At 38.8% G+C, this 16807-nt stretch overlaps 1 protein-coding gene across 3 annotated transcripts in view; it reads right to left on the reverse strand.

The window, feature by feature from the left end:
• Positions 1 to 727: 727 nt before the first annotated feature.
• Positions 728 to 16807, reverse strand: part of xpo1b (exportin 1 (CRM1 homolog, yeast) b) — a 36321-nt gene continuing 20241 nt past the window's right edge. For all 3 annotated transcript variants that reach the window (XM_022672721.2, XM_022672719.2, XM_049463541.1), the window contains exons 20-25: positions 12738 to 12932; positions 10688 to 10856; positions 5100 to 5234; positions 4599 to 4758; positions 4356 to 4452; positions 728 to 2831 (exon numbers count right to left, since the gene is read on the reverse strand). In XM_022672721.2, the coding sequence (XP_022528442.2) occupies positions 2685 to 2831; positions 4356 to 4452; positions 4599 to 4758; positions 5100 to 5234; positions 10688 to 10856; positions 12738 to 12932 (903 nt within the window). In that variant the 3' untranslated portion in view covers positions 728 to 2684. The remainder of the gene's footprint in view (positions 2832 to 4355; positions 4453 to 4598; positions 4759 to 5099; positions 5235 to 10687; positions 10857 to 12737; positions 12933 to 16807) is intronic.

The raw sequence follows: 16807 nt of genomic DNA on the forward strand, positions 1-16807 counted from the left end.
AACATACAGCCAGAGGTACAGTGGAATGGTATATATATTAAATATATATAAAAATATTAATTTGTTAGAATTACTCAGTCAAAGCTCCCACTGAGCTTCTGTGGCAAGTCATGAATATTGTTTTTCACAGATGCTCGCCATCAAACCTCGCTGAGCTCTCTAGATGCGCAAAGCTGGTAGAGACAAACCCCAAAAGACCTGCAGGTGTAATTGCAGTGTGAAAAGTATTAATATAGGTGGGTAAGTAGTTTTTTGTCATTTTTTGGCAAGTAATTTTTGTGATTTTTATTTGATTAAAATTTTAAAATAATGTATAATTTTCACCAAGTGGATAATGTGATACAACGTATGTTTCTGTATGTCTGCATCATGGAATGCTAGCTTTACACCAAACAACTTTTCAAGCAATTTCACAATTTATACAAATGTTGTCTTGCACTTCAGCCATCTCTGTTTAGCATTTTCAGTAGGATATAGGTAAGTCTTGCAGATCATTATGGTGAACCATGTCTGTAAGTATCCCTGATTACAAATAATGAAACTGAGAATACAGACATGTACCATATGTGCAGGCAATATGCTCTGAATTAATACTGTCCTTCAGAATCAACAGTATCGCAAAACACATTTTTTCTTACAACCCTATCCTTGACTAGTAGTTCTGTTATTGCCCAAATTTTTAGTTATTCAATATTGAATAGAAACAAATAAATCTGAGCCTGAGGAGCATGGTTATAAAATTCATTCGACTTTAATCAGCTCAAAAAAGTTTCACATCAAACGTAACACTTAAAGAAAGGGGATTTCGCCACCGGCTGAATGTAAGAATTCCTGTTTTATCTAGATTCCATTATATTCAGGTTAAATTAAAAATAAAAAATAAAATAAAAAATTTAAATGTAAACCGTTTTTTTTATTTGCTCTAAAGTAGTGTCTTGTAGCACTACAGCAATGGTAAACAAAGTAAATTAGTACATAAACAAAACAAAAACAAACAAAAATCTCTATACCTGCTCTCATGTTAACTCGCTCAGATACAGTTATAAAGACGCAGCCTACAATAAACCCATAAATATTTTGACCACTTTTTTTAAACTTCGACTTAATGAAAGCTCACAAAAGGAGCCACTGTCCTCATTGAGGAAACCAAAAAAAAAACTGATGTCGGTTAAGCGACAACACACACACACACACACACACACACACACACACACACACACACACACACACAATAACACAAAGAAGAAACATCCACGTGTTCCCCAGGTAATAAAGATGCTATTTGATAGTGACTATTTGTCCATAATAAAGCCACTGCGTTGCACAAAGCATTGCTTTCGAGCCTGGCACAACTGGGATGTTGACGAGACCAAACCGAACAGAATCTATCAGAACTTCACTCATCCATCCATCTATCCATCCATCAAAGCTTTATTTACTCCTTCCTGAATCCCCTTCCTTTCTAGTAGGAGAAACATTCTTCTGCAGCCTGCAGAGAGCAGAACTAGCACATCTTGTTCCTTTTCACACATTACACTCGTACACCCCGTTTACACATACAAAGTGATAAGGAATCTTGGCCTATGTCTAAGCAGGAAATCCAAACTGATTTTAGACCTGATTTGTATTAATCTTTTAACCCCTTAAACCACATTAAAAGTAAAAGCATCTGAAGAGCCGTTTAGATTAACTGACTTGACTACTACTACTACTACTACTACTACTACTGCTACTACTACTACTGACCTGTTCTGTTGGCAGCAGTTTTTTTTACACAGACTAGAGAAGCTTGTAGAGAAGCATGTATTATTTTTCTAATATTTGCATAATTTTGTCTCAAATAAATTGTGCATTTAGTGTAAACTCAACAGGACATTTGTTGAGTATATTTTAAACTCCCACAAGAGACTGTCAAAGTTAAATGAGGAATAAGGAGCTACTAATACTATGAAATAATGGCAGACAATGACAGAATTGACGCATGCTTACACAGCAATGATTCATCATTTCCTGTTAATATAAAACCGTTCAGTGCTTTAATATTGTGTACAACAGCCTGCCAAACTCACACCGTTAAGATTCGTATATAATTTATATCTATTACCATAAGTGTGTGGAATGCAGCCCTGTAGTACTCAATGACAAAGAAACTGTAGCAGACTACTTATGGAGGCAAAGATTCCTTATCACAGAGTTAATGCGTGCCTTACTGCAAGAGGAAAAAACTGCACTCAATTTAATATACAATATACAAAACAAATACATGATGAGAAATTAGAGGAGCATGAAGAAAGAACGAAGGTGCAACAGACAGGAGTTAAAACGTGTAGTTCAGAAATAAACTCCACACACTGCAAGTTAACTGACCAAACATAAGCTTGAGTTAACGATGAAAAAGAGATTACACAAAAATATTGTGTCCATATAAAACGGAGATCATGTAAAAAGGGCCAACGGGTGAGGGGATCATTTACAGATTGGCATTGGTTTTGGTCAAGAGACAGCCAAGTGCAGATATTGCCTCCAGAGAGGTAATCAATCTCACACACACACACACACACACACACACACACACACACACACACACACACACACACACGGCCTAGACACACTGTTGCCATTAGCACTGTGTCCAGTTTTGTTAAGGTGCCAGCACTGTGTGTGTTTACAAGTGTGATGTGTGCTCAGTCACACATCTCCTCTGGGATCTCATGAGGGTTCAGAATTCCAGGAACAGACATCTGCAGTTTGTGCTTCTCCTCCTGAGCCTGGCGAAGAGATGCCTCCCGTTCCTCCAGAAATAAATCTGTGGTGTCCTCACCTGCGAACTCCTGCAGACAGACAAGATAAATTGAAGAGGTTGTGATAAATTAGAAAAAAAACTTTGAAGAAAATGTAAAGGCAGAGGAAGGAAAAACGAGTAGAAGAAGTCAAGCCTGACATCATCAAGCTCATTAGTAGCACTCTTCCAGTACCACCCCCTGCAAAGATACCAAAACTCCAACATGCAAAGTCTCTGTGCACTTTAGATGACCCTACTTCAGTGTACCCCCACTTCAACAACATCTAAAAAAGGAAAAGACCAAAAAGACAAAGCTGCTTCTCTCTATCTCAGGGCAACTTCACTCCAACAGTATTGCACACACGTCTTACAAAAACACTAAAAAACTGGTTAAAAAAAAACAAAAAACAAAAAAACTTCTTTACTGATTTATTTCCTTTGAAGCCCAGTTCACACCAGATGCTTTAAATGCACCACCGGACGGTCCGAAGTGAATGTTTTACAGTCCATCTTCTTTTCTCCCTTTTTTTTAACCCGAGGAGGTAGTGAGGGCAAGCCCATTACCCCCTAAAATACACACAAATTCAGTTCACTGAGCAGCCAATTCATAATGAGACTGATGAGACCTAAACTAGGTAAACTAATACTTTGAACAAAATAGCTAGCTACCAAAACTGAAATGAAAGTTACTACGAGTAATTTTTAAAGGCTACGCTTAAAGTTAGTCTACAGGTTTATTTAAGAAACGCACAGAATACAAGCTACAGATGCCTTTATTGTCTATCAGATAAACCACTTGAATGTTGCGTTCAGTGTGAAATGGGCTTAACTTCATGTACCTGTACAGCAGGGGTATTTAATTGGAATTCAGTTTGGACCAGTTAGAGAAAATTTCATCAGGCTAAGGTCCGGACCGTCGGCAATGTTAACTTGTGTTATAATTCAGTGTTTTATTCTGTTTACTGAAGAAGCCTACAGAAGATCTGTCAGTGTTTTATCAACAACTGAAAGACAAAACAAATTACACATACTAGTATATTTCAACAATATTCATTGTTTTAAACAGGCCTGTTACAATAATTACATTATCAACCTATCATAAAATAAATGGAAACACCCTCAATAATTTAACATATTGAGTCTAATAATGTGAATCTGTATGTTCACTGTGTTTCAAAATGCTATATTTATTCTATTTGATTTTATTTATATTAGATTTAGGCCTGCCTGTCATGATAATAATTACATGAATGATAAATCATACAATATATGGAGAAATGTTTGCTGAACTTTGTCAAAATATTAGCTTTTTTTTTTTTAAACAGTAGTTTTATTTTATTTAATATTATTATACTTATCATACTTTATTATGTTGTGGGTAAAACTAATGGGGGAAGTTGCCAATGCTTTTTGACCCCTGGGGGTTGCCTTAGTTTTGAGGTAGGGTTGTTTTGGGAGTAAAGAGAGCGTGCGCGCCTGCGAGGAGTTCTGATCAGGTGGAATAAAGTGGCATATTTTTCACTCTTGTCTCTGGTCTTCACTTCTGTGACAGTATCCTCAGAATGAGACTCACCTTGATTTGTACTAGGAAGTCTCTCAGGTGTTCCTTAAATGCAGGGATATCCTGATTCAAACTGAACAGGCCGGTCACAAACACTTTCACTTGCGCACTGTAAACACAAAACAAAAACAAATATTAATCCAACAAGTTCAATAAGTAAATTTTTAATATACCAAAATGATAACGCACATTAATCATAAAATTATTATTCATACCCATCAATTTAATTGTAATAAACAGAAAAGGAACACTCACTCCTGTAGGTGAGGAAAAGCAGTTTTAAGCAGGTTGGCCACATACTCCTGAATAAAGGCCTGATTGCTGACTGGGTTTCCAGGGTTGAGGGTCATACTAATCTTACCCTCCTCCACCAAATTAAACATGTATGCCAGGATGGATGCGTGCATCGTCAGACCTGTGGGATATATATAAAGTTAGAAAAAAATCAGTGTTCTTTAAAAAGCCAGACTATTAAAAAAAAAAAAGACCTGTTACATTTGTGTCTATAGGTGTCTTAACCTTTAAACTGCCAGACGGTTAAAACCCATTGTATGTGTATTTGGGTTGGGTACCCTTCAATGCATGCATTAAAAGATAAACTTAAGAGCTAAAGCATCTTTTATGTGTTTGAGTTGGGCAGAAAGTACTGTGTGATTTACCATTTCTAAGAGTTCTGGAAATAGCACCACTGAGTCACTGGTTGTGTGTCATGCATCATTATCTGCAGCGATGTGTGTATGAGCGTGTATGACTCACCAGCTGTGTGAGATGTGTCTGTAACTACAGAAAAGATGTGTTGCAGTATGTCACAAAAGTATGTTTGGTAAAAACTCTGAGCTGCAGCGTCCTCCTGAGCCACATTCTGCAGCAACGTGTAAAGAATCTGCAGACCTGTAAAAACAGACAAACTATAACTGCACTTAAGAAATTGAACACGCTACAGAGAAATGCATCATTACGTATAACTTCACTCAACTTTCTAGCAAAGAACTGCGTTCCATCTACTAACAAGAGTCTTTATTGCATTTCATAAATCAATGAATTTACACCATGTCAATTTATGTGACTTATAGTTGGATTGTACAATATTTTAGCCAAATTAATTTACTCTCGGCAGCCAACTGTGTCCGGTCAGTAAGAAATCTGATTGCCAGTCCTTTTGTATGATACAGACTTAGGAAGAAACAGTACCCCTGCCGTGTGAACATTTAAAACCAAAGCCCAACTCCCGAAGACTGCATTATTTCTGGTCAGGGTAAATTAGCACACATAAACCTAAAGAACAAAGCCAAAGTACTGTATTGTGATTTAATCTATGTTTTATAAAGATTTCCGGTAAGTATTATTATGATTGGCCAAGCTCTGTAATCTATACACTTCTTTGGCATTCTACAGGTTTCCCTGGGAAAAGTGAACCCTCTGCTCTCCCCAACGGTAGATCCTCCAGGTAGGGTTAAAACAGGCATCACCTCCAGATTGGACGCATTTGGACCCCCAGCCTTCTTAGAGGAAGGACCACGAGGGTAAGTACACACAGTCTCATTAATGTCCCATGGGTTATGGTGATTGGAAAAACTTTACCACATCACAATTCTATTTCATTATTATGTTTCTCACAGACAGAAATCACAGTTTACACTATTATAACATGTGGTTAACAGTAGGGGTGGGCCATATGTCCCAAAAATAATATCACAATATTTCTGGGTATTTTTGCGATAACGATATTCAAAACGATTTGTAAAATTTAATTACTAATAATGACTTTAATATGGCACACTGAAATTTTTGCAATTTAACACAAGTCAATAATCCAACATATCATGATTCTAATAAAACACTCAATATATCAAGGACTAAGGTTATAAAAAATGATTGCGCATAATACAACACACCCCTAGTTCTGATCAAACACATGCAAAATGTAACCTATAACTAATACGAACTTCTCAAACCAATTAATAAAAAGAGTCAATAATATTAAAAGTCAACATTAAAAAGTCAATCAATAATAAGCAGTACGCAAATGCAGCAGCATCAGTGCACAGTAACATCTCAATAACAGCACTTGCCAGCTCGTGTCAGATAGAGCTTAGACCATTTTCTTGAGCCCAACCCAAATCTGTGATGTAGGCGTCTTCTTTTAATGCTATTTTTATATTATATAAAGCTAGGGTGTGATAATTACAATACAGCAAATTAGCAAATCAAACTGTGTAATAAAAAATGTTGCACAAGTTAGAATGTTATTATCAAGCAGCTCTGGGGCACATATGCACACCGCCTCAAACTGCGCCTGTGTCGTGCTGTGTGTGGAGTAAACAGCCCAGTCAAATCAACAGTTCAGCCTGTGCCTGTTGTGTTCTGCAGAAGTCAGGTTACTACACAGCCGACAGCCCTATTGAACAACTGTTAAAATTCATATTATGGCAAGAACCAATCAGCTAACTAAAGAAAAACGAGTGGCCATCATTACTTTAAGAAATGAAGGTCAGTAAGTCTGGAAAATTACAAAAACTTTAAATGTTTCGCAAAACCATCAAGTGTTACAACAAAATTGGCACACATGAGGACCGACCCAGGAAAGGAAGACCAGGAGTCACCTCTGCTTCTCAGGACAGAGAGACACAGAGTTCTAGCAGCAGACCCAGCTCTAGAACATCTGTTAAGAAAAGACTGCGCAAATCAGGGCTTCATGGTCAAATAGCTGCTAGGAAACCACTGCTAAGGAGAGGCAACAAGCTAAAGAGATTTGTTTGGGCCAAGAAACAAAAAAATGGACATAAGACCAGTGGAAATCTGTGCTTTGGTCTGATGACTCCAAATTTGAGACCTTTGGTTCCAAACACCGTGTCTTTGTGAGATGCAGAAAAGGTGAACGGATGGATTCCACATGCCTGGTTCCCACTGTGAAGCATGGTTGAGGAGCTGTGATGGTGTGGGGTGTTTTGCTGGTAACACTGTTGGGGATTTATTCAAAATTGAAGGCACACTGAACCAGCATGGCTACCACAGCATCCTGCAGCGACATGCCATCCCATCTGGTTTGCATTCAGTTGGACAATCATTTATTTTTATATGACCCCAAACGTACCTCCAGGCTGTGTAAGGGTTATTTGACCAAGAAGGAGAGTGATGGAGTGCTGCGGCAGATGACCTGGCCTCCACAGTCACCGGACCTGAACCCAATCCAGATGGTTTGGGGTGAGCTGGACCGCAGAGTGAAGGCAAAGGGGCAACAAGTGCTAAACACCTCTGGGAACTCCTTCAAGACTGTTGGAAAACCATTTCAGATGACCACCTCTTGAAGCTCATTGAGAGAATGCCAGGAGTGTGCAAAGCAGTAATCAGAGTAAAGGATGGCTATTTTAAAGAAACTAGAATATAAAACATGTTTTCAGTTATTTCACATTTTCTTGTTAAGTACAAAACCTCACGTGTTCATTTAATTATATATATATATATATATATATATATATACATATATATATATATATATATGTATATATATATATGTATACAGAGAGAGAGAGAGAGTGAGAGAGAGCGAGAGAGAGATCCGGCGGTGTGCGTGGCTGGCCGTCTACTCTCTCTCTGTTTGGTGGCGTTAGTGCTATTAAGTTTTGGAACATCACTTATTGAGTCTCTGTTGGTGTATGACCGCCAGTCTTTGTTGGATCTGAGACATAATGTCAGTGATATTATACGTGTGTTTTGCCAAGGAGGACAAAATACTCTGCCCCCGCTTCTGGCGGGGATACCAATCCACCTGTATCGGGCCTCGACTCAAACGCCCCGGCGTAAGCGCCGCCGCTGTAAATGTGGCGGTCGACAGGTGAAGCTAAAGTTCTGCCTGGCAAGCACCTCTTCCATCTCTCAAACAAGACATGGATAAATTCTTCCATTCGTCGTGTCCCGGCGTTTTCTGAAACCCATCAACACCTGCCTGATACCTGTTGCCAACTTGGGCGAAGATTTCCGGCCCTGCCGCTCCTGCTCTCCTCGGCTCCGCCAGCAATCCCTGCACCTTGAGGACGCTGTGCTGGGCTCCCAAACACGCCGAACCCCACTCCTCAGCTCCTGCCAGGATCGGGCGGGTGAATGCCAGATCACTGGCAAATAAAACTTTTATCCTGAAGGACTTATTTTACTCTCGCTGCCTGGATTTCCTCTGTGTGACAGAGACCTGGATTAGTGCCGGTAAGTACAGCGCTCTCAATGAACTTTTACCGGCTGGCTGTAATTTTTTTTAATTCCCCGCGGGCGTCAGGTCGTGGTAGAGGAACGGCAACAGTGTTTAGAAATGACTTTAAATGTAAACAACGCTCTGTACCAGCTTCAATTTCCAGCTTTGAAGTCACTCTATTTGAGGTGGGTCGCTCTGACCCGGTCCTTTGCGCTGTTATTTACCGACCCCCAAATAAAACAAGGACATTGTGAATGATTTCTCTGATTTTCTTGCTGGACTTATGCCAAACTACGATCGCGTCCTTATTGTCGGGGATTTTAACATTCATGTCTGCTGTCCTGATTAATATCTGGTGAAGGACTTTTTAAACATCATTGACTCTTTTAATCTAGTGCAGTGTGTGTCGGGTCCCACACATGAACATGGCCATACTCTGGATCTTGTTTTTCTCACGGCTTGTCTGTTTCTAACGTTCTAACGATCTGTGATAGTGGGTTTTCTGATCACATGCCTATTTTATTTGATGTTGTTTTATACCATGCTGCTGTTAAGTCCTGCGCTCTCGCTCGGCTCTGTCGTAGTTTTAATCCCTCCACTGCCGGTCAATTCTCCACTGCCTTCGATCAGCTCTGCTCCACTCCTGACTCTGCCTCTGTTCATACGGAGGAGCTCAGCTCCTGGTTCAACCAATCCTGCCGAACCATACTAGACTCACTAGGTTTTTAACGATACCCTGCTGGCAAATGATTCAGGGAACCATGCTATTCTTATACTGCTGGATTTAACTGCAGCATTTGACACAACTGATCATAGCATTTTAGTTTCCCGTCTGCAGCACTTGTGGCAGTGGGCATTTGTGGTAGTGCTCTGGAATGGTTCAGGTCCTATCGGTCTGACAGATCTTGGTGTGTTCGTTTTGCTGGCTCAGAATCTTCCTTAGCTCCACTGTCATATGGGGTTCCACAGGGCTCAATTTGAGGACCTCTTCTATTTTCATTGTTATGCTGATGATTGCCAGATTTACATGCCACTTAAGAAAAAAAGCCAATTTCTCTATTCAACCACTTCTGTTATGTCTTAATGACATTAAAGACTGGATGGCTTTAAACTTTTTGAAGTTTAATGAAAAGAAAACAGAAGTGATTGTGTTTGGCCCCAGTGGTTCTTGTGAAGCCCGCCCTGTTGATTTGGGCCCCTTAGCTCTGTATGTGATGCCAACAGTTTCTAACCTGGGTTTTAAGATGGACAGTGATTTTAAATTGGATCGCCAGATTGGTGCAGTAGTCAAGTCCAGCTTCTTCCACCTTAGGCAGCTGGCAAAAGTGAAGTCAGTTCTTACACATGAGCACTTTGAAACCTGAATCAATGCCTTCATCACATCCTGGTTGGACTACTGTAATGCACTATATTTTGGAGTAAATCAGTCCTCCCTTAAACGCCTTCAGTTAGTGCAAAATGCTGCTGACCGACTTTTAACAGGTTCTCGCAAGAGAGAGCACATTACTCCCATTCTGGCCTCCCTCCACTGGCTGCCTGTGCATTTTAGAGTTCAGTTTAAGATTCTTTTATTTGTTTTTAAATCTTTAAATGGACTCCCTCCGCCTTACCTCGCTGAGCTGCTCTGCCCCTATGTCCCTGCTCGGTGCCTTAGGTCAGCTGATCAGCTGCTCCTGGAGGTGCCGAGGTCAAAGCGCAAGCTTAGATGGGATAGAGCTTTTTCAGTTGCGGCTCCTAAACTGTGGAATGGCCTACCACTTTATGTCAGACAAGCCCCGTCACTGTCCACGTTTAAAACCAGGCTAAAGACTAATTTTTATTCCTTGGCTTTTAACCAAATTTAAGACTTTGTTCTTGTTTTATTTATTTATTTTATTTCTGTTTTTATTATTTTATTTTGTTTAACTTTTACTTTGCTCATAGATTTATATAAAACTATTTTTTATTGATACCTATATTTGATACCTATAATTTGGTATGTTGCAGCTGTTGTTTTTAAAGTGCTCTATAAATAAAGTTGAGGTGAGTGAGTTGAGAAACAAACATAACTCGCTTGTCAACTTATAAAACAAAAACTGATCTGACCGCTCTGTAGTAGATTTCGTATATGCTTCAAGGATACATTACTTATTTAAAAGTCCAGTGCATGTGCACTTACCAGTGTCAGCCACATTTCTCATGGTGTGCTTGAAGGCCCAGATGATCGAGTCCAGCACCAGTTTGAACTGTGCTGGGGGGATCGCCAAGAACGCAGGAAAGCAATGGGAATTCACTGCCTGCAGTAAGTAAAAGAAGTGTGTCCGGTGCTCTGGATACTCCTCAAAATCCTGGCAATAACACAAACACAGCACAACACATCAGATGAATGGATTATAAGGTTCAAGAAAAAGGAAATTAGTATCCACCTTATTCTGCAACAGCTAAGCTTGATTTAAACATGAGCAGTGCAGATAATAGAGTGGTCTGAAAAAGTGCTTGCCCCCTTTGTTTTTTTGGTTGTCATTCTTAAATGCTTTATATAAAAAAAAAAGAACACAAAAACACAAAATGCTCCACAGCACTGTGAAAGACTCACTGCAAGGTACAGCAAACGATTAATTGTAGTTGTTGCTGCCAAGTGTGGCACAACCAGTTATTAGGTTTATATAATTAAATTTGTTGATCAAATTATCAGGTAACAGTTAACTTGAGAAGTTAATGAAGTTACAGTCAAATGAAAAAGTTTGGGCACCCCTATTAATCTTAATAATTTTTAGTTCTAAATATTTGGGTGTTTGCAACAGCCATTTCAGTTTGATATATCTAATAACTGATGGACAAAGTACAATAAACCTCATTTCAATCCTGAAATATTACTAACAGAAAATGTGCAATATGCATTAAACCAAAATTTGACCGGTGCAAAAGTATGGGCACCCTTATCATTTTATTGATTTGAATACTCCTAACTACTTTTTACTGACTTACTGAAGCACAAAATTGGTTTGGTAACCTCATTGAGCTTTGAACTTCATAGCCAGGTGTATCCAATCATGAGAAAAGGTATTTAAGGTGGCCAATTGCAAGTTGTTCTCCTATTTGAATCTCCTCTGAAGAGTGGCATCATGGGCTCATCAAAACAACTCTCAAATGATCAAAAAACAAAGATTGTTCAACATAGTTGTTCAGGGGAAGGATACAAAAAGTTGTCTCAGAGATTTAACCTGTCAGTTTCCACTGTGAGGAACATAGTAAGGAAATGGAAGACCACAGTGACAGTTCTTGTTAAGCCCAGAAGTGACAGGCCAAGAAAAATATCAGAAAGGCAGAGAAGAAGAATGGTAAGAACAGTCAAGGACAATCCACAGACCACCTCCAAAGAGCTGCAGCATCATCTTGCTGCAGATGGTGTCACTGTGCATCGCTCAACAATACAGCGCACTTTGCACAAGGAGAAGCTGTATGGGAGAGTGATGCGAAAGAAGCCATTTCTGCAAGCACGCCACAAACAGAGTCGCCTGAGGTGTGCTTTTGCATTGTGTTTGTGGCGTGCTTGCAGAAATGGCTTCTTTCACATCACTCTCCCATACAGCCCATGATGCCACTCTTCAGAGGAGATTCAAATAGGAGAACAACTTGCAATTGGCCACCTTAAATACCTTTTCTCATGATTGGATATGGATATTGGATTGGATTGGCTATGAAGTTCAAAGCTCAATGAGGTTACCAAACGACCTTTGTGCTTCAGTAAGTCAGCAAAGAGTAGTTAGGAGTATTCAAATCAATAAAATGATAAGGTTGCCCATACTTTTGCACCGGTCAAATTTTGGTTGAATGCATATTGCACATTTTCTGTTAGTACAATAAACCTCATTTCAATCCTGAAATATTACTGTGTCCATCAGTTATTAGATATATCAAACTGAAATGGCTGTTGCAAACACCCAAATATTTAGAACTAAAAATGATTAAGATTAATAGGAGTGCCTAAACTTTTTCATATGACTGTATATGCTAATATGCAAAAACAGGTCTTGCATCTGACTTGTTTTGATGGGACTGCCTTGTACTGTTAACCTGACAAAAAGAAAAAAAGGCTAACTAGTAGTTTGTGTGTCATGGAGAGCCCGGAGGCTTAATTTATTTTTTTTTAAAAGATTAAAACGTGTATAAATACTACTGGCCCTTGAGAAATGTTTGAGTGTGCAGGTTAATACAAGAGGTCTTACTTTGTTGATCATGTTCAACGTGCACTCAAACACTGCATCAAATATCTGCGGGATCTCTGTTGTGATATGACCGCCCAGTTTGTTTACGATGGTGGCCATAGTGCTCAGCACTTCCGGCTCTCTGGCTGCCGGAACATTCCGCTGGTAATCTATTAGGACGGCATCCAGCAGTGGCGGAACAAAGTTCTCTCCCACCTGAAAAACACGCAAACATGCACACAAACGCACACAATGAGAAACAGGCAGCAGAAGGGTAAGAGACCGCACAAGGGTGTGTAAAGTGAGGACAGATAATCTGAACAGGTTCAGACCAACTCACACATGCTGTAGGTACAACACACTAATACTTCATATGACATAGATATGAATACTGCTTAGCCCTCAGCCCTACTTTGATTCTTAAAATAAAAATGATTTCTCAACAATGTAGTTTCTGTTAAAATGTATTTGTTTCAGCATATTGCTTTCATTTGTACAACAGCTTACCATTACAATAAAACCTAAATAAAAACAGTTGACAAAATGTTCTGTGGGTCAGTAAAGGTTTTAAACAATCGGCAAAACACAGTTGGAACAGCGCGGGTTTGGGTGCTGATCATCTCTGTAAACTTTAGGGACAGTATAGATTGTTTTCAGTTGCACCAGCAGCTCACCTGTGTTACTTTAATAATAAGGACTAATTAGATAACACTGGTTTCCTTCTGAGAGATCTTTAAAAATGGTTAGGCCAACACACTTAACTATCACAATGGATTGTTGGTGTTTTATTTTTAGTATAAATTAGGAATGCTAGGGTTATTAATAATGCTAGTGTTTACTGTAATAAACCTCCCTCTAATCAGATACAGATTTACATGTTCTCATATGTGTAAAACATTTGAATCATACTGCCTATTACACAGTGGTATGAAAAAGTTTAAGCACCCCTAAACATTCATTTATAATTTTATTTTTCTTTATATATCATTGATTGTTCAGATCAGTTAAATAAATCATACAGCAGATGAACACAGTGACATTTGAGAAGTAAAATTGAGTAGAACGCCAAACGTATCATATTTGATACATGCCCTCCATGTGAGCGGTGTTACATTTTTTTCCCCTGAAAAACCCAATGTATACTACGATACACATGCAGTGCACGGATAATTCAACAGATGGCAGTATTTTGTTGACTAGAGGGATTTCCAGGGATGTGAGAAGATTGTCATTAATAAGCAAGAGGACACAGGTGGATTTTAAAGAAAAACTTTGCCAATTTTGAAAATGTTAAGGTGAGATTTTTTTTTTTTATGAAACAGCAATAGGAACAGTTACAGGGTTGATGCAATGTGAAATTACCTACTATTTCATAATCTATGTTTTAATAAAACCGTGTTGAAAATGACGTAATGACGTAATTTGACTCTAAATCTGTAAACTGTCATTTTATTGTATTTAATGCATTACACATAACATCAAGCAACATACAGTTTTTATTTTTCAAGTGAACTAATTAAATGTTTAAAATACACAATTTAGTACATTTAGAGCAGAAAATTTGATATGCAATTTGCTGTACCGTGATTGATGACTAGTAAGGTGTTGCGATGGTACAACTGCTATTGACTTCCTTTCGCTTACTGATTTTCGCTAAAAACTGATGAATTCTGATGAATGGAAAAATACACAATAATCAGTTTTTTTTGTGTGTGTGTTTTTAAATGGCAAAAAACACAGTCTTGAAGATGCTCTGAAGAGGATTTTGGATGGAAATTCAAGTGACAGAGCAGCTAGAGGAAGATAAATAAATAAAAAGATAAAAATAACAACAACAAAAATTGGTTAGCGAAATACACAATGAGTAAAAATAACTAAAATGTTCTCATTACTTTGAAATTGTATTATTATTTTGACCCATTGTATCAAATATGATACAAATTGAAAAAAATTGTTTGTTTAGAAGGACCAATAAAGGCTCCAGTTTCAAAGAATTGAAATTTTCTGTCCATTATTCAATGTTTTGGGCTTTACAGGTTAAAGAATTTCACTTCCTGTAAATCCTATAAACAAAATTAGGCAGGTGCCGAAATTTGGGCAAACTTGTCGTTTTATTGATTTGTATACATTCAGCACTAATTACTGGAATTTGTTTGGAAAGCTCATTGACCCTTGACCTACATACACAGGTGAATCCAATTGTGAGAGAGTTAAGGAGCCAATCGCAGGTTTTTCTCCTCTTTGCATCTTCTCTGAGTGGCAACATGGGAGCCTCAAAACACAACTTTCAAATGAGCTGAAAACAAAGATTGTTCAACGTCATGTTTTTAGGGGGAGGACACAAAAATCTCAGATTGTAGCCGTCAGTTTCCACTGTGAGGAGCATAGTGAGGAAATGGAAGAACCACAGGCACAGTTCTAGTTAATCAGAGGAGAAGGATGGTGAGAACAGTTATAGTTATAGTTATAGGAATATTCACGAGCGTAGGAAGTGACGTAGCTGTCCCTAGGACACTTCCGTTTAGCGGTAAACAGCGTTCAAAACAGTGGACGTAACTTTAACATAATTTAACATGCAGGGTTTCCGCCACGTTCATTTCAGTGCGGCGGTCCGCCACGCCTTCGTTCTTCCCCGCCACCCTTCGTGAAAATTCGGAGCCCGGCGTTTTTCCCGCGCTTGATCAGCGTTGCCCCGCCCTCTCTCGTTTCTGACACTGGAATTTGATCATCTCGACAGGACACCGGCTGTCAAACTGGACAACTGAATCCGAGGTATGTGGCGCTGAAATGATGTTTTTTTTATATTTGTGAACAAGTTGTTGAACATTGTTCAAGGGTTATATCGGTAATATGTTGTAGACGTAGCCTACACAACACGGCTGGTTTCGCATGTTGCATCTATTTCGGGAGGCTACAGGTGAGGGCTTCTCTAGCCGTAATTCCTAAACGCACAGCTGTGTTCCAGTCCTGCACATGTAGCAGGGTGGCCGCGGGTCCTTAAAAAGTCTTAAATGGTATTAAATTTCATTTTTGTCAAATAAGGCCTTGAAAAGTCTTATTTTGTCTTAAAATTTCAACCAAAATGTCTTAAATTTGCCGGAGCTAAATTTAGGGGGGAATAATTCCGTCAGCCATGTGTTGAACTTCGGGGGTGGAAATCGGTAGTTAGTCATGCAGTGCCAACATAACGCGCGCGCGAGAGAGAGAGTGTGAGTATAGGACACAGCGAGAGAGAGAGACTGAAACATAACGCGAGAGAGAGAGAGAGCGAGAGCGCGCCTGTAAATAGCGAGAGAGAGAGACTGAAACATAATGCGAGAGAGAGAGAGAGAGACTGAAACATAATGCGCGCGCGAGAGAGAGAGATGAATTAAACAGTGATTAAACAGCTTCAACTTACGCAGGTGTCCACTCAGGCTCACTCACCTGGTGGAGTGAAAATCACGCTATGTTTCTGTTTCTGGAGCTGTCATAAAGCAAGGATGTAGGGCCCTAGAATAGAGGCACCCTAGAACAGCTCTGTGATGCATTTGTTTTCACGGTCCAGTAAACATTTTATTGTAATTAAATTAAAGATTAAAGATATTATTTGTCTGTTTTAATAAGCACAATTTTTAATTAAATTCAATAATATTTTTTATTTTATTTACTCATTCTCACATTTAAAATACCTAATACAGATAAGAGCGAATAAATAATACATATATATTCTGTTGTGCCCTTTCTCCTCTGTTATGTATAATTTAACATTTTGTGTTGCACACTTTTACGTTTACCGTATCTGAAAAAAGAACAATAAGGATTTATTTTAAAGAAACCTACTTTTTGCAACTTTTTGTTTTAAGTGGGCATTTTTCAGTGACAGTTGGAAATAAAGAAAATAACTGGAAACATGTGTAATTGTGTTATATCGTGATATCATTAACGTGATATAAATTATCGGTTCCCAACCGGGGGGTCCTGCCACCGCACCTTCAAGGAAATCCTGGGGGAAACCCTGACATGAATGCAAACCTTACCTAATCTGAGAGTCATAAACATTGAAAATCAGGTCAAATTGTTCTTTAAACAAGTAAACAATGGAGGACGAA

This window comes from Astyanax mexicanus, chromosome 14 (genome assembly GCF_023375975.1).
Source record: "Astyanax mexicanus isolate ESR-SI-001 chromosome 14, AstMex3_surface, whole genome shotgun sequence".
NCBI lineage: Eukaryota > Metazoa > Chordata > Actinopteri > Characiformes > Acestrorhamphidae > Astyanax > Astyanax mexicanus.